This window comes from Mobula birostris, chromosome 8, assembly GCF_030028105.1.
Source record: "Mobula birostris isolate sMobBir1 chromosome 8, sMobBir1.hap1, whole genome shotgun sequence".
In the NCBI taxonomy this organism is placed as follows: Eukaryota; Metazoa; Chordata; class Chondrichthyes; order Myliobatiformes; family Myliobatidae; genus Mobula; species Mobula birostris.
The window spans coordinates 147,779,325-147,800,585 of record NC_092377.1 but is presented as its reverse complement, the minus strand read 5'-3'; the positions used below and the strand labels follow the sequence as shown (position 1 = coordinate 147,800,585).

General features: G+C 47.4%; 1 protein-coding gene across 2 annotated transcripts in view; it reads left to right on the top strand.

The window, feature by feature from the left end:
* Positions 1-325: 325 nt before the first annotated feature.
* The window catches only part of LOC140201819 (triacylglycerol hydrolase DDHD2-like), a 48,513-nt gene continuing 27,577 nt past the window's right edge, over positions 326-21,261 (top strand). For both annotated transcript variants that reach the window (XM_072266522.1, XM_072266521.1), the window contains exons 1-6: positions 326-920; positions 10,326-10,701; positions 12,324-12,534; positions 15,789-15,979; positions 19,616-19,705; positions 20,786-20,996. In XM_072266522.1, coding sequence (XP_072122623.1) covers positions 10,354-10,701; positions 12,324-12,534; positions 15,789-15,979; positions 19,616-19,705; positions 20,786-20,996 — 1,051 coding nt within the window. In that variant the 5' untranslated portion in view covers positions 326-920; positions 10,326-10,353. The remainder of the gene's footprint in view (positions 921-10,325; positions 10,702-12,323; positions 12,535-15,788; positions 15,980-19,615; positions 19,706-20,785; positions 20,997-21,261) is intronic.

The window sequence follows — 21,261 nt, the reverse complement described above, 5'->3', positions numbered from 1 at the left end:
ATGCTTTTGCACTGTACTGTTGCCGCCAAACATATTTTACGTCATATAAAACGGTGATAATACATCAGAATCTGACCACTAATTGATCATGCATTCCCTTCTACCGTTAGTCACCAAAGGCAGCTGGGGTATTTTCTTCCTATAGATACTGCCTGGCCTGCTGCGTTCCACCAGCATTGGCTAAGTCTAAGTCTTGTTGCTTGAATTTCCAGCATCTGCAGATATTCTCGCGTTTGGGGAATTTTTCGCCTTTAATCGCAATTCCGACAGTTCCAGTAGGGGGCGGTCTTGGACAGAGTGCCACTCCCGGTCACAGTTTCCTCTTTAATAACATAAACCCAGCGGGGGGGAAATGTTTGCATCGGCGCAATCTGCCTGATCAGGGAGATGATACAAAGGGCTACATTTGACAAGTCCCATCCACGAGCTGAGCTGACGCCGCTTGACCTTTGCTCTTGTTGACGTTTTATGAAGGACTTTGGAGTGGAACGAATGCGGTTAGAAACCTTCAAAGGACACAAAAGCGATGCGAAAGGGAAACATTGGAGAAGGCGCTGGTGGAAGAGTGGCGAAGAAGAGGAGGAGGAGGAGGGACGAATGAAACCGCTTAGTGCGTGTCTCCCAGAGACGGGCAGTGCCTAACTCGGCTGCAGGCCTCTGCTGCGGTCTCCAAGCAGGTTAATTTCAGTCCGCGAGCGGCACGTGTGCCCGCTTTTGGAACCTTGACCTGCGGATTTGTATCAACGTTCCATTTCGGAAATAACATTTTGAATTTGCAACATTTTGTTGCAGCTACTGCGCTGCCCGGGAAAGACTTTTTAAAAAAAACACACACACACACCAGGACTTCAATCGTCACTGCATTCAGTCGTCACTGGAACCGAGACTCACAGTTAATTATTCTTTGGCCGTCGTTTCATGTGAGTAACACTGATAACTCACATAACAGATCTTTACGGATTCAGGTTGTAGATACTTGAAGAAACCCCCACTCCCGACAGACTGTCCGGTACGGGAGGGGCGTGCTTGTTGTTTAAAGTGCTAAGGAGTCGCTCAGTTGAGGCCCTGTGTTGATTTTAGAGGATGTCGGGGACGTTTTCCTTGTTTACCCCCTCTAGTTAACATGTGAGTAACACTGATAACTCACATAACAGATCTTTACGGATTCAGGTTGTAGATCCTTGAAGAAACCCCCACTCCCGACAGACTGTCCGGTACGGGAGGGGCGTGCTTGTTGTTTAAAGTGCTAAGGAGTCGCTCAGTTGAGGCCCTGTGTTGATTTTAGAGGATGTCGGGGACGTTTTCCTTGTTTAGCCCCTCTAGTTAACATCAATCAGCAAAAAAAAATGATGTGATTATTATCTTATTACAGTTGGTATCGGAGTTTGAGTCTGAAGGAACCCTGAAGTACAAGTGTCACATTATTTGCAAATATGTAGTAGTAACACTGCCTTCCTAATTATGAATACCACTTTCCTACGCAGAGCTTCCTCACGTTTGCTGATGCACATGGGAAGTTTACAGCGCGGAATGCACTTTGACTCACTGTGCGCGTGACAGTTCCCCCACTCTTGTCCCACCTTTTTAGCACCTGCTCTATACTCCGGCAGCTTGCGACATGGGAAAGGAACTTTTGCCTCCAGCATCGTTTCAGTCCCCCCCCCCCCCCGCCAACTGAGAGTGGCCTTTCCTCTTCCCCCTTTCAAATCTTCTGCCAATTCGATTGTTGTTTGTCGTACAGTATAGTGGTGGTTTGGGTGTGAATGTAGGTGGCCTGGTTAGTAACTTCCTGGGAGGTGCCATAATTGTTAATATAGTAGACTCTGATGAGGGTTGTCTGAGATTACAGCAGGATATATCTCAACTAAGGAAAGTGGGCCAAGTACTTGCCAGTGGAGGCCAAGGTCCAGTATTTTGGGATGTTGGACCAGGACAGCACCTGTACAGTAAATAGCAGAGGCCTGGAAGGTGGTGTAGAACAGAGGGGCCTTGGGGTACAAGAATGTTTTTCACTCTGTGTCACAGCTTTTAGACAATTACATGTTTGGAACACCTGCCTGCAACAGTGGGATATTACAATGTATTTAGTTAATTGGGGCACGTTGAGACCTGTATAATTTGGCTCAGATGAAGCAACTGCTCCAATTAGCTGAAGTTTCATGGAAAAGTAAAAAGGTATTTTTAAAAAAAGACAGCCTACCATTTAACTGAGTAACAAACTATGTATTTAAATGAATACAGAACAAATTAAAAACTAATACTACAGTAATATAAACTGTTTTAGTTCCTAATGGTTATTGACTGAGGAATTCATCCAGTGTACACTGCCCTTTTGATTGACTGTAAATGAACAAATTCAGCACAGACACCTCATGTAGATGATAATGGACAGCCTTCATGCTGCAATGCTGTCAACAATTACATCCTCCAAATCTCCATTTTTCATTTCAACGTTCAAGATGATTGTCAAAATTCTTTGTAGTTCCTAACTTGTCAAAGTGGTGAAATTGTTTCATTTTTCACTCCTGGCCAATTCTGGCATTTCCAAGCCTGGTTGCTTGAAACTACAATAGTTGCGCAAAACAGTTCTGAATTGTCTTAATCAAATGCTGCTTTCTTGGCAGCTATCAGTGTCGAAAATCGCTAGTTTTTGAACACAAACACATGCAACTGACTCTATTTTTAAAAACTCTTTGTCCTAAAGGCCATACAAATAAATGTGACTGGCTCAAGTTAGAAACTGGCAACATTCTCCTGTCCTAATTGAGAGACGTGTGTCCCAAATAAATGAAGAGAATCCTGGCTATTTTCTGGATTAGTTTTAGTGTTTTAAGAGTTGTCCCAAATAATGTGGCTGCCCCAATTAACCGTTGGCCCAATTAACCGGAAACCACTGTACTAGATACTGAAGCCATATTTGTGTACAGTTTTGTTCACCTAGCCATTAAACTGCAAAGGGTACAGGAGAGATTTGTTGGTCCATGTCTCTACACTCTCACAGATGTTCCTCTGTTACCACAATACCAGCACAACCCCTCTCCAATTTTGGAAAGTGCTTGTTTTGTAACTTCTAGTTCGACTGAACGATGACCAACTCAAGATATTGGCTGCTTTTAATCTTCACACTTTCACAGGTGTTCTGATGTCTTCTGTTATAATTGCAGGTGTATGTTTCGTTCAGACATATCTACTAAACTTCTTAAAACCTCCCCAGGTCCTCAAAAGAGACCAGTTGCGATATGAAATAACTTTTCTTTGCACAAGCAGGTGTTCAATAGTAAGCAAAGCCAAACTCCGCATTCTCAGCATGCACAGATAATTTGAATTGATGTCCATTTGAGCCTGTTCCCTTCTTGGGTGTAAGGAAGGTAAAGAGAAGTCAGGGGTGGGGGTGGAGAAGCTACACGCACACGATGCTGGAGGATCTCAGCAGTGTCAGACAACATCTATGGAAATGAATAAACAGTTTCAGGCCGAGACCCTCCTTCGGGACTGGAAAGGAAGGAGGAAGATGCCAGAATAAATAGGTGGGTGGTGGAAGGGAAGGGGAATTCTTAAAGGTGATGGGCAAAGCCAGGTGGGTAGGAAAGACAAAGGGCTGGAGAGGAAGGAATCTGATAGGAGAAGAGAGTGGACCATAGGAGAATGGGAAGGAGGAGGGGACCCAGTGGGAGGTGGTAGGTGAGAAGAGGCAAGAGACCAAAATAAGGAATAGAAGCGGGGGAGGGAGGGAATTTTTTTAACTGGAAGGAGAAATGGAAATTCATGCCATCAGTTGGTGTGTACCCAGACGGAATACAAGGTGTTGCTCCTCCACCCTGGGGGTAGCCTCATCGTGGAAGGAGAGGGGGCCATGGGCTGACGTGGGGATGTGGATGAGGATTGGAATTGAAGTGGGAAGTTCCACTTTTGGTTGATGGAGCAGAGGTGCTAATTGGACAGAACATTCGGGGCTCAATAGTGGCATGATGGAACCCAGGGAAAGCTGTTGTGAGAGTAAATCCTGCTCAGTGTGTGGCATTGTGTTCAATTGTGCAGACAAACTATTGTTCTGAACTACGCAGCTTGTAAAGAACCGCCTGATGAAGCGGGCTTCGAAAATGTAATTTCTTTCTTTTCGTCTTAGCCTGGTAATCAAGACTGCTGTTTCTGAAGTGGCGGCCTTTGCTGTAAGCAGGGGATTTGTGCTGAGAAAGCTCCCACAGCCAGCATTGTGATGAGGATAAAAACCAACAGAAAGTGGTGGACGCAGGCCACTCTGTGCACAGGAAAAGCCCCACCCACCGTTGAGCATATTTACGTGGAGCACTGCCAAAAGAAAGCAGGGTTCACCATGTAGGCCCCTGGCCTTCCAGGCCCTGCTCTCTTCTCGCTGCTGCCATCTCACGAAGCTTCAAGATCCACCCCACCAAGTTCAGGAACAGTTATTACCCTTCAACCACTAAGCTCCTGAGACAGTTTAGTTAATTTCACTCGCCAGAGCTCTGAAATTATTCCACATCAGGAAGGAGGTACAGAAGCCTGAAGGTGCACACTCAACAATTCAGGAGCAGCTTCCCCTTTGCTTTCCGATTTCTGAATTGACGTTGAACCCATGACCACTACCTCACTTTTTCAATTTTTTTTCAGTTTTGTACTGTTCTTAATCTAACTATTTAATGTACATCTATACTTTTTACCTTTTTTTCCTATATTATGCATTGCATTGAACTGCTGCTGCTAAGTTAACAAATTTCATGGCACAGGCCGGTGATAATAACCCAGATTCTGAATTTGCAGGCTCACTTTCAGGGACTGTACAACTAGTGTTCAGAATCAGGTTTAATATCACTGGCATATGTCATGAAATTTGTTGCCTTTATGGTAGCAGTACAATGCAATACATTGAAAAAAACATGAATTACAGTAAACATATTAAATAGTTAAAGTAGTGCAAGATAGAATTTTTTTTGAAAAAGTGAGATAGCGTTCATAGGTTCAATGCCCATTTAGAAATCTGGTGGCAAAGGGGAAGAAGCTGTTTCGAATCGTTGAGTGTGTGCCTTCGGGCTTTTGTACCTCCTTCCTGATGGTAGCAAGGAGAACAAGGCCTGACCTGGGCGCTGGGGGTCCTTAATGATGGATGCCGGCTTTTTGAGGGATCGCTCCTTGAATTTGTCCTGGATACTCTGGAGGCTCGTGTCCAAGATCTTAGTATTCAATACTCACGAGTTCTCAGTATTATTATTTTTATTTTATTTGCTCAGTTCTTTTGCACATTGGTGGTCTGTCGGTCTGTAGCATTTTTCATAAATTCTGTTGTATTTCCTGCAAATGCCCGCAAAACAATGACTTTCAAAATAGAGTATATGGTAACATGGACGTATTTCGATAATAAATTTACTTGGACTTTGAAGGAGCTACAAGATTACTTTCAGTGATGTTGAGTCAGAGAAAACACTTGGTGGATGCCTTGTCCTTCTGTGGGTGGGATCTTTTACAACCCCCTGTAGGACAAGAAGTGCCCGAGTTTGCATCTCCAGCTATGCAGTTGTCCCTTGGTGATCCTAGACACGTGTGCCCAAGTCTACAGAGTAAGACTTGAGCCAGAAGGTACTGGTTAAAGGAGAAAAGTCTGCTTACTGATGTTAATATCTGGTTGGAGGAGCAACACCTCGTATTCTGCTTGGGTAGCCTCCCATCTGATGGCACGAAGGGTGATTTCTTGTAATTGCCACCCATCTCCGTTCCTCGTTCTGGTTACCCTCTCACCCCTTCTCCTCGCTGGTCTATCACCTCCCTCTGGTTACCGTCCTCACCTTTGTTCCTTGGCCACCTAACTAGATTTCTTTCTCTTCGGCCCTTTACCCCTTCCACCCCCACTCCCACCCCTTTCTTTGCAGTCCCAATGAAGGATGTCAGCTCAAAATGTTTATTCTGTTCCATGGATGCTGCCTGATTTGCTGAGTTCCTCCAGCATTTTGTGTGTGTGTGTTGTTAATATCAGTTGAAGGATAAGTTGCTGCCTGGGGTGATTGAACATCGCATTAAAGCTTGCAGTCCCCAAATTCCTGTTTGCTATGTAACCGTACCAGCTACAGCTCCCGCACGGTTCGCTGGCTGGAAAGTGCTTTGTGACGTCCTGAAAATAGTGGGAAAGAAATTCCCTACCTTCTCTGGGCGGGACTTGCGGAAGGAATTGCGATGACTCCTTGGGCTGGCGCGCGGTGATCTCAACACCCATCACCATCAAAAAATAGGGGCCGACTGCTTTTGTCTTACTGTGTAAGGTGCTGCCTTGCACAGTACAATAGTGTGCTCCTTCAGGCTCCACAGAAAGGGAGCTGCTTGAGAGGGGATGGGTGGAGGGGATTGGGAACTGTCTGTTCAGCGGCCACTTCATTGGGTACACCTGAACCTTGTTAATGTACCTAATCAGCCAATCATGTGGCAGCAACTCAGTGCATAGAAGCATGTAAATATGGTCAAGAGGTTCAGTTCAGGCCAAATATCAGAATGGGGGAAGAAATGTGATCAAAGTGATTTTTGACCGTGGAATGATTGTTGAAGGCAGAAGGGGTGTTTTTTAGTGTCTCAGAGACTGCTGATCTCCTGGGATTTTCGAGCACGACAGCCTGTGGAGTTCACAGCGAATAGCGCGGGAAGCAAAAAGCATCCGATGGACATCCCAGTATGGGTGAAAACACCTTGTTAATGAGAGGTCAGAGGAGAATGGCCAGACTGGTTCAAGCTGACAGGAAGGCGACAGTAACTCATAACCATGTGTTGCAACAGCGGTGTGCAGAGGAGCGTCTCTGAATGGACAACATGTCGAACTTTGAAGTGGATGGGCTACAGCAGCAGAAGACCACACTGGGTTCCACTACTGTACCTGGTAAAGTGGCCACTCAGTGTAGATCCCAGCCTTTTGGAATCGGCGCGTTAGAATTCAGACAACGCAGCTGAGGAGTGGCAAAGTAGCAAACTAAACCACAGCAGTTCAAGAAAGATTGCTACTATATAACATCTTTGATGGTTCAAACCTTTGGAATATATCAGTGAGGGTAGATTCACGGCTCATATTTATATCTGCTGTGGAACATGGAAGCTGGCTGCTAAAGCTTGCACGGGACGTTTCGACAATAGCAGTGTGAGGAAGTTTTATGTCATGTTGATCGGATGATAAATATTGGCTAGGAGTTAACCTAATTCATACGGTAGGGCAGGTGATCAAAAACAAAACTGTGATGGTACTGGAGCCAGTTTGCATACTGTACTGCGATTTTGGACTCTGTTAATTAAGAGCTTTGTCAACAGCGTTACAGCTGATGCTCTGACAGAACAGTGTTGTATTGAGTTGCATACCTTGAACAATTGTCTCCTGGAAGGTCTGCCAGACGTCTTTGATTTGCTTAACTTGTTAAACAAACAAATAGTCAGTTTCCCTGTAATCATACTGACAGCTACTTTGCAATCTATATTCTCTAGTATCAGCCTCCTCTGGTCATAGAAATTGACCTGCACTGTTGACACTCTATTAAGTCTTTCCAGTCGGTTTGCTACAAACAATTCCACCTTTCTCGATCTGCCAAGCGGAAACTATGATATCCTTGTATGTTCCTTCCGCGCCCTTAGAACTGCCTCGAATTTTCCGTGATGTCGTGACCTCAGCGTTGTACAAGACTTCAGGTGTAACCTGACTAATATTGTAATCCCGCTGTCGTGTATAATGTCCCTCACCTGACTGGGCAAATATCTGATGTGCCATATGTCAACTTGAGGACTTTGTCATTGGGTTAGATCTTGACTTGGGTGCCTAGTGTGCCTGTTCACTTAAAACATCGATCGATCTTGGGCCAGTGACTCGGCCTCAGTACACAGTGTAACGAATGCCAGAGGTTTACCTCCCTTGTGGGTGGGGGGAGGGAAAATTTCTCCTCAGTCTGGTCGCCCCACTATAGGAAGGATGTTGAGGCTTTGGAGAGGGTGCAGAAGAGGTCTACCAGGTTGCTGCCTGTTTTAGAGGGCGTGTGCCGTCATGAGAGGCTGGATAAACTTGGGACGTTTTCTCTGGAGCATCGAAGGTGGAGGAGAGATCTTATAGAGCTTTACAATATTAGGAGAGGCATCGACATAGAGAGGGCAGAGTATCTGTTTCCAGAGGGCATGCATTGAAGGTGAGAGGGGGAGGTGAAGGGTAAGATTTTTACTCAGAGTGGTGCGTGCCTGGAACGCACTGCCTGGCATGGTGGTAGAGGCAAATGTATTACAGGCTTTTGGGAGATGTTTGGATAGGCACATGGATGTAAGGAAAATGGAGGAATGTGGGCACGGTGTGATGAGTGTTTGGGTGTTTTTGAATTGCTTTTCAGCTGGTTCGGCGCAACATTGTGGGCTGAATGGTCTGTTCCTGTGCTGTACTCTTCTGTTTCTATCCTGAAACTCTCAATTGCTTTAGTTTCACCCCCTCAATGGCTCAATCTTGCCCGCATCTGCCCTGCTAGATAGATGTGTATCAATATCTCTTGCGTTTGTACAAAATTCCAATCCGCATTCCCATTCCGACATGTCAGTCCACGGTTTTGTCTACTGACGTGATGAGGCCACTCTCGGTTTGGGGAAGCAGCACCTCAAATTCTAGGAAGAGATATAGTTGACGTTCCGGGCCGAGACCCTTCGTCCTGAAACGTCAACTGTACCTCTTCCTAGAGATGTTGCCTGGCCTGCTGCGTTCACCAGCAACTTTGATATGTGTTGCTTGAATTTCCAGCATCTGCAGAATTCCTGTTGTTTGTCTCATATTCTATCTGGGTAGCCTTCAACCTGATGGCACGAACAGTGATTTCTCTAACTTCTGGTAACTTCTTTCCCCTCTCCATTTCCTCTTTTTTTTTTCATTCCCCATTCTGGCTTCTCTCTTACCCATTCTTTTCTCCTCACTGGCCCATCATTTCCTTCTGGTGCCTCTCCTCCTTTTCCTGTGATATTCCTCCCTCCTTCAGCCTGTTTCCACCTATCACCTCCCAGATTCTCACCATCCCTCCTCCCCCACCCACCTATCTTTCCCACCGCCCACCTGGTTTCACCTATAACCCGCCAGGTTGTGCACTCTCCCCTTCAGCTGACCTCTTGTGACTATTCTGAATGACTTTGGCTGCAAGTCACAGTGAGGTTCCCTCTGGAAGAACATATAAACAGGTAATTGGTATTGTCCATTTCAATATGTTCTTAAGGGGACCTGACGAGTTGGGCAGAGAGGAACAATTTCCCCCGGCAGCCGTGTATTAGATGGAGGGAAGGAGTGGGGGTGGAATGTTATTAGTCTTAATAGGGCAAAAAAAATTAGAGCTAGAAATTTCAGGTGTGAAATGAGGGAAAAGAGGCACGCAAGAGTACAGATGCTGGGATTTGGAGCAACAAACAGGGAAATGGTGGAGAGGAGGAATTGCTAATGTTTCAAGTTTAAGCCCTGCATCAGTAAGTATGTGAGGGAACGTTCCACCCATGGAGACAACAGAAATTTGTAATTTGCTTCTGGAGTGGCCATTGATGCTGGGTTGATGGTTTTAAATTGCAGTTTGGTGGATCTCCGTGAACCTGGCGTATACTCGGGTACCTCCTCTGTGGCCACTGAGGGTATGCTCGTGACCTGCTGCTGCCGTAGCCCATCCACTTCAAGGCTCAACGTGCTGTGTGTTCAGAGATGCTCTTCTGCACACCACTGTTGTAATGCGTAGTTATTCAAATCATTGTCGGCTTGAACTCGTCTGGCCTCCCTCATTGACAAGAAATTCCCCACCTCCCGCCTCCCACAAAACTGCTGCTCGCGAGACGTTTGGTTGTTTTTCACGCCATTCTCTGTAAACACTGGAGACTGTTATGCGTTTTTATATTTTTTTTAAAAATCGCAGAAGATCCACATTTCTGAGATACTCAGACCACCCCATCTGGCACCAACAATCATTAAAAGGTCAAAGTCAATTAGATCACAACTCTTCTCCATTCAAATGTTTTGGTTTGAACAACAACTGAAGCTCTTGACAGTGTCTGCATGCTTTGATGCATTGAGTTGCCGCCATGTGATTGGTTGATTAGATATTTGCCTTGACGAGCTGGTGTACTTAATAAAATGTATCCACGGAGGGAATGGGTAATGCATTGGGTCTGGTCCCAACTTGATCACAATGAATAGTGAGGTGGACTGGAAGGCTTTTTGCTCCCATGACAGAGATGGATACTTTATTGATCCCGAAGGAAGGTAGTGTCACAATAGCATTAGAGTGTCATAGTAGGTGGTGTTAGTGAAATCGGGTATTGAACAGCCACTGAACTCTTGTTTCCTCCAGGGCTCTGTAAGCTCCTCTGCCCCAAGAAATGGCCGGGACCCCCACTCCTGTTGTTCCTGCGGACGTTGAGCACCCAAGAACAGGCAGCGTTCTGGCTGATGGTGCGTGTACAGAGCTGACGGGATCGTTGCCACTGAGAACCGATGACCAGGCATCATCCTTGGCTCCAACGCCTTCCCTGCCAGAGCCCACGGGACGCAGCTGCCACCCACCTGCCCTCGGCCAGGTGCCTGCAGGTCAGGAAGCCGGTCGGGCTGTGGGCTCCGCGACTCGGGGGGATCAGGAGGTCAGCTGCGGCAAGCAGCAGGGGCACGGTGCGGGCAGTCCTCATTCTGACCCCCGGCACCACACTGCCGACACCTCTCCGTTACACCAGGTGAGTCTTGCCTCGTCCCAGAGCTGGCGTTTGGTTCAGTGGGACAACCGAATTTTATTTGAAAATCCAAAACACAAGTTGCCAATGTTGGAAGTCAGAAATGAAAACCAAAAGTGCTAGGAAGACTCGGTGGGTTGGGCAGCATCTGTGGGGAGAGAAGGGGAGAGAATGCTTCAGGTGAAAGATCCAAGCTCAGATCTAGATGAAGAGTTTAAAAACTGAAAAACTGACTGTGTCTTTCTCCATTGATGCTGCCTGACCAGCTGAGTTTCCAGTGATCAACTTTGTAAGGCAGGATATGCTCTGCACAAAGCCATGCTATCCCAGATAAGTCTATGCTTTTCCTAGTGTATTGAATCCCTAAGACTCTTCCCCCAATAATTCCCCTTATTATTGCCGACCTATAATTTGCTGGTTTGACCCTATTGCCCTTAAACAGAGGAACACACTGACCCTTGGGACCTTGCTTTTGGTTAAAGGGGATACAAAGTAGCCAGTGGCCAAACATTTTAATTCCCATTCCCAGATGAGGCAATCCTCAGAGTGGAGGTGCAGCATCTTATATTTCGTCTGGGAACCCTCCAACCTGATGGTATGAATATTGATTACTCCTTTCAATTTCTCTCTCTCTCCCCCCCCCCCCATTCCCTACTCTTACCTCTTCTCACCTGACTATTACTTCCTCCTATGTCCCCTCCTCCTTGCTTTTTTCCTATGGTCCACTCTCCTCTCCTATCAGGTTCCTTCCTCTCCAGCCACTTTCCCTTTCCCACCTGCCTGGCTTCACCTCTCATCTTCCAGCTAGCCTCTTTCCCGTCCCTTGACCTTTTTATTCTGGCATCTTCCCCCTTCCTTCTCAGTCCTGAAAATGGGCCTCAGCACAAAACGTCGACTGTTTATTCTTTTCCATTGATGCTGCCTGACCTGCTGAGTTCCTCCAGCATTTTGTGTCTGTGTTGCTTTACAAAGTAACCTCCAACTTCATGGCATGAGCATTGAATTCTCAAATTTGTGGTAATTACTAACCTGCCACCCCCATGACTTCTCTCTTTTTCCATTCCCCATTTCCCCATTCTGGTTTCCCTCTTACCCCTTCTCCTCACCCGCCCATTGCCTCCTTCTGAAGCTCCTCCTCCCTGTACCCCATAGTCCAGTGTGCTGTCCTATCAGATTCCTCCACCTTCAGCTCCTTTATCTCATCCACCTATTTCCTTCCAGCTTCTTACTTCATCGACCCTTACCTGGTCTCAACCTATCACCTGCCAGCTTGCACTCCTCCCCCTGCCCCTTCAACTTCTTATTTTGGTTTCTGCCCCATTCCTTGTGTAGGGTATCAGCTCAAAATGTCGACTCCCCCCCCCCCCCCCCCCCCCATAGATGTTGAGTTCCTCCAGCTTGTGCGTGTTGCTGGGAATACTGAAGGAACCTAATGGTGCTCAGTGACTGACGGTTCAGACCAGGATTGGAGTAGCAGGAACTGAAATGTGTGGGTGGATGTGTGACACGATGGTATGACACCGAAACGCCTGAGCTTCCTCATCTGGGCACCGAGGAAATCTCTGGTGGTTTCCATTGAGGCAGGTTATGAAAATGACTCTGTTTACTTTTCTGGAATGTTTCAGGATACACCAGGAACAATGGATCGGGGAGAGGGGCTGCCTGATCGCCCGGTGCCCACAAGTCATGGGGAGTCGGCCAAGGAGGACCCCGTGATGAGCCCTTACGAACTGGTGCAGCCTCACTGGTTCCACTGCAAGTTGGAAGACTCCAGGACCGTGTGGATTCCCTTCAGTAAACTGGACTCCCTCGTTCTGGAGGAGAAGTATCGTTCTGGTGGGTACCTGGCAAGTAAAGTCGCAAATGTGCAGCTTGGGACAGGCCCTTCTGCCCATTAAGTCTTTACTGACCATTGGGCATCCATCCAACCTGATCCTACATAATTCACCCCCGCTGTGCCAAGCACATTCTCATCAACTCCTTTCAGATTCTACCACCACGAGGGGCAAATTTACAGCGGCTATTGAATCCACCTTGGAATGTGGGAGGGAACCAGATCACCTGGGGGGAAACCCATGCGGTCACAAGGAGAGCCTGCAGACTCCACTTGGGCAGCAGCCGAGGTCAGGATTGAACCAGGATTCTGTCACCGTGAGGCAGCAACTCTGCCATTTGCAGACCCAACTCGATGGAGGTTGGTTGACTGATCCGGGGGATGTAGAGAAGTTGAGGTTCGTTCGGAGAGGGAAGAGATGTGGAGGAATTGTGAGACTGTGCTTTGGCGACGGATTTTGTTTTAGTTTGGGCTGCAACAATTGCATTTGTATGACACCATGTAAGAAGATGCTCGGTCAGGCGACCAAAAGCTTGGTCAAAGATAGAAGTCAAAAGAGTGAAATGGCAGGGAGAATTCCAGAGCTTGGAGCCTTGTTAATCACAGGAACAGCTCCCTGTGGGGAGGGGGGTGGAATTCAATTCGAGTAAGAGAGCAGAAGTCCCGATGAAGTGGCTGGGCCCCAAACATCAGCTGTTCATTTCTCTGCATAGACGCTACCTGACTTGCTGAGTATCTCCAGCATCTTGTGTGCGCTGCGTGAGACCAGAAGTGTTCTAATCAGAATCGAGTTTATTGTCACTGACGTGCAGTGTATCGTGAAATTTGTTCTGCGGAAGCAGTACAGTGCAATATATAAAATATACTATAAATTACAATAAATGTATATTAAACAATCCAATGAGAGAGCAAAAATAGTGAGGTAGCATTCATGGGTTCACTGTCCATTCAGAAATCTGATGGCGGAAGGGAAGAAAACGTTCAGTGAGTGTCTTTGGGCTCCTGACCTCCTGTCCGACGGTAGTAATGAGAAACGGTCTGTCATGGGGTGAGGTGACGGTAGTAATGAGAAACGGTCTGTCATGGGGTGAGGTGACGGTAGTAATGAGAAACGGTCTGTCATGGGGTGAGGTGACGGTAGTAATGAGAAACGGTCTGTCATGGGGTGAGGTGACGATAGTAATGAGAAACGGTCTGTCATGGGGTGAGGTGACGGTAGTAATGAGAAACGGTCTGTCATGGGGTGAGGTGACGGTAGTAATGAGAAACGGTCTGTCATGGGGTGAGGTGACGGTAGTAATGAGAAACGGTCTGTCATGGGGTGAGGTGACGGTAGTAATGAGAAAACAGTCTGTCATGGGTGGTGGTGAGTCCTTCGTGATGGTTGCAGCCTTTTCAGGAGTCACCTTTCGAAGGAGTCCTCTGGTGGGAAGGCTAGCACCCGTGCTGAAACTGGCTGAGTTTATGACCCTCTGCAGCTCTTCCTGATCCTGTGCAGTGGCCCCTCCCTACTAGACAGTGGTTCAGTCGGTTAGAATGCTCGAAATTTGTTAGTGTCATTGGTGATATGCTAAATCTCCTCAAACTCCCAATGAAGTATATTTGCTGGCGTGCCTTCTTCATAATTTCATCACTATGTTGGGCCCAGGATAGATCTTCAGTGCCGTTGACACACAGGAACTTGAAACTGCTCACTGCTGATCCCTCAGTTCAGACTGGTGTGTTGTCCCACCACTTCCCCTTCCTGAAGTCCACAAATCAGCTCCTTGGTCTTACTGACACTGAGCGCAGGATTGGTGTAGCCCCACTCAACCAACCAATCGGTCTCACTCCTATACGCCCCCTCGTCACCTTCTGAAGCTCATCGGCGAATCTGTAGATTGCATCTGAGCTGGGTGTTGGGACTGTACCAAGTGCACGTTCTTGCTTGGTGGGAGTGGGTGGGGGGGGGGCTTACAGTGGGACAAAGTTGGGGGTTCCCCAGTTCGAGGCCTCCCTCACGCACGTTTCCTCGAGCCTCTCTGTCGCCGTGGCATTGCATCCTCGGCAGGTGGAAAGTTTGCAGATCACAGGGAGCTGGAGAAACGAAAGGTGAGGGGAGGCTGTGGAGGGTGAAGTGGTCGGAGGGTGTGGTGCTGCTGGGCTGTCGGTTCTGAGTTGGAGAGACCACTGCTGTGCCAGATAAGTATCCTAGGTTTATGAACACAACCCTTTAAGACCATAAGACGAAGGAGCAGAAGTTGGCCATTCGGCCCATCAAGTCTGCTCCGCTATTTTATCATGAGCAGATCCATTCTCCCATTTAGTCCCACTCCCCCGTCTTCTCACCATAACCTTTGATGCCCTGGCTACTCAGATACCTATCAATCTCTGCCTTAAATACACCCAATGACTTGACCTCCACTGCTGCCCATGGCAACAAATTCCATAGATTCACCACCCTCTGACTAAAAAAAATCTTCGCATTTCTGTTCTGAATGGGCGCCCTTCAATCCTTAAGTCATGCCCTCTCGTACTAGACTCCCCCATCATGGGAAACAACTTTGCCACATCCACTCTGTCCATGCCTTTCAACATTCGAAATGTTTCTATGAGGTCTCCCCTCATTCTTCTAAACTCCAAGGAATACAGTCCAAAAGCACTGAATCTACAATAACCAGCAAGCATTTGTTCTTTCACATTATTTATTAAGTTAGAGGTACAGCACGGTAATAAGCCCACACCGCCCAATTACACCCCTGTGACTAATTAACCTACTAACCTGCATGTCTTAGGACTGTGGGAGGAAACCAGAGCACCCAGAGGAAACCCACACGGTCACGGAGAGTAATGTACAAACCCCTTATAAGCAGTGGTGGAGTTCAACCCCGGCAGGGTAACAACATTACACTACCGTGCCGCCCACACCCCTCCACCCAGGTTCCCACATGCATTCGCCAATTAAGCTGTCAACCCGCACATCTTTGGGATGCGGGAGGCAACAGGAGCTTCTGGGAAACTCCATGTGGTCACGGAGAACGTGCGGACTCCACACGGAGAGTGCCGGAGGTCAGGATTGAACCCAGGTCTCTGGCATTGAGAGGTGGCAGCTCTACCCACTGTACCACTGCGCCCCAGGGTGGAGTGGTGACGAAACGGGCACGTGGTTATCCCGTGCTCCTTGGTTTGAAAGGGCAGATCTGAATGTGAATAGCATTCAAAAATGAATACAAGGGGGAGCAGTTCGTCTGGAATGGCTTTTCTCTCTCTCTTCCAGCATCGGACTCGGACGACGTGGTTGTGGCGACGGATGGTGGGCGTTACGACGTGTTCCTTGCCCGGCGCTCCAGGCGTGCGGTGTACTGGCAGGAGACTCCCAGCAAAGTGCGGAGATGCACCTGGTTCTATAAGGGAGAGAAGGACAGCAGGTTTAATCCCTACACCGAGGAGTTCAGCGAGCAGATCGAGGTACGGTGTTGTAATCCAGAATCTGTCTCTAACCACTCCCTTCCTCCTCCTCAGCAGTCGCCCCCTCAGGGGAGACGCCGCTGTTGGATGGTCTCTCACTGGCTGGTTGTTGGCATCCCGTCCTGCTGTCCTTTCCCCTTCCACTGGCGGGAGCAGCTTGTCCGAACTCACCCGGGACCCCTGCATTGGAGGGCTTTACTTGCTGAGGAGAGATCGGAGTGGCTGCTTTAAGTCCCAGAGGAACTTGAGGTCACCCCTCACTCCTTATCAAGACTTCAAATTATGAGGAGCATGGGCAGAGTGGATGGTCCAGCATGGGCAGAGTGGATGGTCCCAGGGCGGGAGGGTCTTGAAGTAAAAGACACTGGTTTAAGTGAGATCTGAGGGGTAGGTTTTTCCACACGGAGGGTGGTGAATCAGTTTCTCAGAGGAGCTGGTGGAGGCAGATAAAATTACAATGTTTGAAAAAGTATTTGGACAGATTTTAATAGCAAAGGCTCAGAGGGATCTGGGCCTAATGATTGAAAAGGTATTTGGATAGATTCTAATAGGAAAGGTTCAGAGGGATCTGGGCCTAATGTTTGAAAAGGTATTTGGACAGATATTTTTACAGGAAAAGTGCAGGGAAATGGGCCTATTGGAGGCAAATGGGATTTGTGTAATAGGCATCACTGTCAGATCGGAGGAGGTGGCCAGCGAGGGTGCAGAAACAGGAGTGAAGGCAGGCTGAAGGAACTGCTCCACCAGGTGAGCCCACAGCCGTCTCCAAATAGTTGGACAGCAGATTATTGGAGGCTTGCTGTATAATCCAGATTCCGTGCTTATGTTCTCTGACCCAGCCAACAGAGCAGAGTAGCTGAAATAGCTTGACCAACCCGGGCCCCGGAGGGATGTAGGCCTAGCACTACATCTGTTCCTCTGCACTCTTCCCAAATGCATGAACTCAGACCTCCAGCATCAATCGGGGCGCCAAGGTAGCGTGATGCTATCACAGCTCGGCGCGCCGGAGTTCAATTCTGACACCGTTTGTAAGAAAATTGTATGTCCTCGTGAGCATGTGGGTTCCCTCCAGGTGCTCCTCTTTCCTCCCAATTTCCAAGGACTGTGCAGTTAGTAGATTAATTGTCCGGTGATGGAGGCCCTCTGGTTGGGGTCAACCATGGATGTTGCACTCGGAAGTGTACGCGCTGCACAAGCCAGGGCAGAGTGTTGTGGAGAGCAAGCTGTTGCCTGTGTAGCAGCTCCCCCTCTCCACACAGCTGATGAATCCAGAGGAACTGCAAGAGCCCATACAGGCTGGCACCAGTGGTGTTGTAGGAGTCGCCAGCCAGCGTTGAATTCAACGTGAGACTGCCTTGGAGATGCCAGAGCTTTTCCTTCTCCTAAATGAGCTGTCAGCCACTACTATCGAGCCTCATCTGCCCGAAGTGACGGGCTTTGAGGTGCCTTTGCTCCTTCTCCCGTCAGTAGAAGCGGTTCTGCCAGGCGGAGTAGCTAAGCCACACGTGGATAGACAAGATGGAGGCAGGAAAGTTGTTTCCACTGGTAGGTGAGACTAGAACTAGGGGACATAGCCTCAAGATTCAGGGGAGTAGATTTAGGACGGAAGTGAAGAGGAATTGCTTTTCCAAGAGGGTGGTGAATCTGTGGAATTCTCTGCCCAATGAAGCAGTGGAGGCTACCTCAGTAAATATATTTAAGACAAGGTTGGATAGATTTTTGCATAGTAGGGGTATTGAGGGTTACGGGGAAAAGGCAGGTAGGTGGAGATGAGTCCATGGCCAGATCCGCCATGATCTCAGTGGGATGGCGGAACAGGCTCGACGGGCCAAATGGTCTACTCCTGCTCCTGTTTCTTATGTTCTTGTGAAGGCCAGGAGCTGGACTTGGTTGTCAGAGGCTATTTGAGCCACGCGCCACTGTGAGCATTCAATAGGTGGTGGGGACTTATCCCCACTACCACCCCCAGGCTGTAACAAACTTAAGGAACCGTGATTAGGCAAGGGTTAAATAGGTGGGCGGCTGGGTGGCATAACTCGTTGGGTTGGAAGGGCTTGTGTCTTCGCCTTGTAGCACAAGTCGGTCCTTGTTTTGTGACTGTCGTGAATATCCCAATTATTTTGGCCCTTCTTTCTGTCGCAATGAAAGTAGATGGTGTTAGAGGAATTAGATCTGTGTTAGCTAAACAAATGGCCGAGAGTTGTGTTGAGAATTGCTTCACCAGAACAAGGTGAGACTATTGACTAAATTGATGTTTTCTGGCGTGAAATCGCCAATACCCATGAATGGAAAAGCCTACATAAAGTAATGGATACAACCCAGTCCATCTTCCACGTCATTGGGCACACCTACAAGCAGCACTGCCACAAGACAGCAGTGTCCTTCACCAAAACCTCCCACCATCCAGGTCCTGCTCTCATCTTGCTGCTTCTCCTCCCCCCAGGAAGGAAGTACAGAAACCTTGGGTCCCACCACCACCAAGTTCAGGAACAGTTATTACCCTTCATCTGCTGAGCCAACGTGGGTAACTTCACTCACCTCAACTCTGAACTGATTCCACAGCCTGTGGATTTTGCAACCGATGTTCTCAGTATTATTTATCTTTGTATTTGCAGTTTGCCTTTTGCACATTAGTTGTTGGTCTCTCTTTGTGTGTGGATTTCCATGCTTTCTATTGTATTTCTGTGTATCTGTTGTGAATGCCCACAAGAAAATGAATCTCCGGTTATTACATGGTGGCATTTATGTACTGTGATAATAAATTTATTTTGAAGGTCTTACTCTGAAGAAATTTCTCCAGGTGCCAGCATAGACTTGATGGGCTGAATGGGCACCCCACACTCAAATTATTTTAACAAATAGTTTTTTTTTAAGGAGTTGGGCAGAGCTGGGAAAGAAATTGGCTCTGTTTCAGTGTTAATAAACATCCTCCATTAGACTTCACGCCCGGGATCAACAACCTTTTCTGTTTCTTTCTTTCCGTTCACCAAGCACGGCACTGCCCATTGAATGCCCATAGCTGGGTGGTTTGTATAGCCAGGCATGGATCGGGTCAGGTCCAGATCCATTACATTAGCTCCAAGCTTGTACAATAATCGAGCAGCTTCAAGCTTGATATGAGCATCTTGTCACAAGACCTTTAATTAACTGCTGTTCATTCTTTTGTTGCCCTGGAGGGATTTGCGTCTCTCTCTCTCTCTCTCTCCCTCCCTCCCTCCACAGATCTGAGAACTGCAGCTCAACAGCCAGAGTCCTCGTGTCTAAATCCGAATCTTAAAGCAATAATCCCAGTAAAATAACTGGTAATCTCTGCTTTATATAAATGTGGAATTTAAAGGCTAATAGTGCCAAACTAGCAGACTGTTAGAAGCACCCAGCTGGCTCACTAATTTCATTTGGGAAAGCAATCTACTGTTCTGTGGTATGGACTCCAAATCTGGGCCAACACTCTTACCTGCCCACTGTGAAATGGCTCAGCAAGGCTTTCTGTTCTGGAGCAAGTTGGAGATGGGCAATAAATACTAGTTAAGCCAGTAATGTCCATATTCTGTCAGCAATTCACTTTATTTTAAAGAATGTTCTGTTTGAGAACGCGGTTCCTCTGTCCCTGCTTGATGGAAATTCTTGCCTCCACAGAAAATGTACGAATCGTGTGTGGTAACTAACGAATGGAACCGGAGAGTGGAGTTCCCCACAGGAGAAGTCATTATCCTCCACAATCCAAAGGTGACTGCGTGGGGGGGGCGACGTGTGCTCTGATTTCACAGAATATTCGCGAGACTTTTGAATGCTTTGTGGGTGAGGCAGGTTTTGGGGACTTGTGAAACCCAATCATTGTAACTGTGGAAAGTGGGCTATTGGCTGATACGAGTAACTGCAGAAAACATCTATTTATATAGCAACTTTAATGTAGTGAGGCTGTCAAAGTGAATTTCATTGTTTTATGTACAAGTGTAATGTAAAACTTGCTTGATAAGATTTTAAGGCAGATGGTCAAAAACTTGGTCAGGGATGTTGGGACTTCTTGAAAAAGAGAAGGGCAGAGGGAGAGAAAGAAGAAAAACAATGGGAGAGGTTTCAGGAGGGAATTCAGAACTTCAGATTTGGTCAGTTGAAGCAATAGAGTGGGAGAGATTAAAATCAGGGATGTTCTGATGAGTCGCGGCTCAAAACATCAATTGTACTCTTTTCCGTAGATGCTGTCTGGCTTGCTGAGTTCCTCCAGCATTTTGTGTCTCTGTGTGTTGCTTTGATTTCCAACATCTGCAGATTTTTCTCTTGTTTGGGATGTTCTAAACTCAGGATTGTAGAACTAGCGATGTTTTGGATGTTTTTACCCATAGGGGAGTTTGGAAATGGGAAGGGCAATCTATGTCAAGTATGGATACTATATTCCAATTTACCTCAATTATAGACACTATTTTGGCATTGAAATATGAGTCGGGACATTGTATCCACGTTCTTGAAAACTGCCTGTGTTTAACAACATTAGAACAGGACTCTTACTCTTCAAAGTAAAGCGTTCTTATTTCATTCACAACAGAGGAAGGGGGGGGAGGGGGTTGCCTCACTTAATGGTCAGTCCAGAAGCTATATCTTTCAGCAGTGTAGCACTCCCTCGGTGCTGTACTGGGAGTGCTAGTCTGCATTAAGCCCCAAGCTGTTGAGCTTTGACCAGCTCCTGCCTTGGGTGGAATGCTGTGGTGTTGTAATAGGAGTGTATTAACTATGTCTTGACGAACTGTCTCATGTCTACTACCCAACTGTGTGTGTGTTCTCTCTCTCTCTCTTCTGGCCTTTCCTCAGTTGATGATACATTTCCAACCATCGCGATCATTGGATGAGTGGGGGACTCCCTCCACCGAGCAGAGTAAACCGTGGGTCGTGAAACGGGGCACAGAGCAGACCTATGCGGATATCTTCGCCGGGGAGCCTGTGAAGGTCGATCATTTGGTGTTCATGGTGCACGGAATTGGACCAGCCTGCGACATTCGATTCCGTAGCATCATTCAGTGCGGTGAGCTTTCTCCTATTCCTCTGGATCTGCCCATCACCTGCCAGCCCATGCCATCCACCTTTTCACACTGGCTATCTTCCCCTCTTGTCCTGACGAAGGGTTTTGGCCCAACACACCGACCTCTGTTTCCCTCCGTAGATGCTGCCTGAGTTCCTGCAGATTCCAGCATCTGCAGTCTCCTGTGTCTCAGGTTTTTTTCCCTGTTATGTAGTTAAAGGTTGTTGGATACAGCTCCTTTCTTCTGGAAAGGTAACTAGTATTTTAA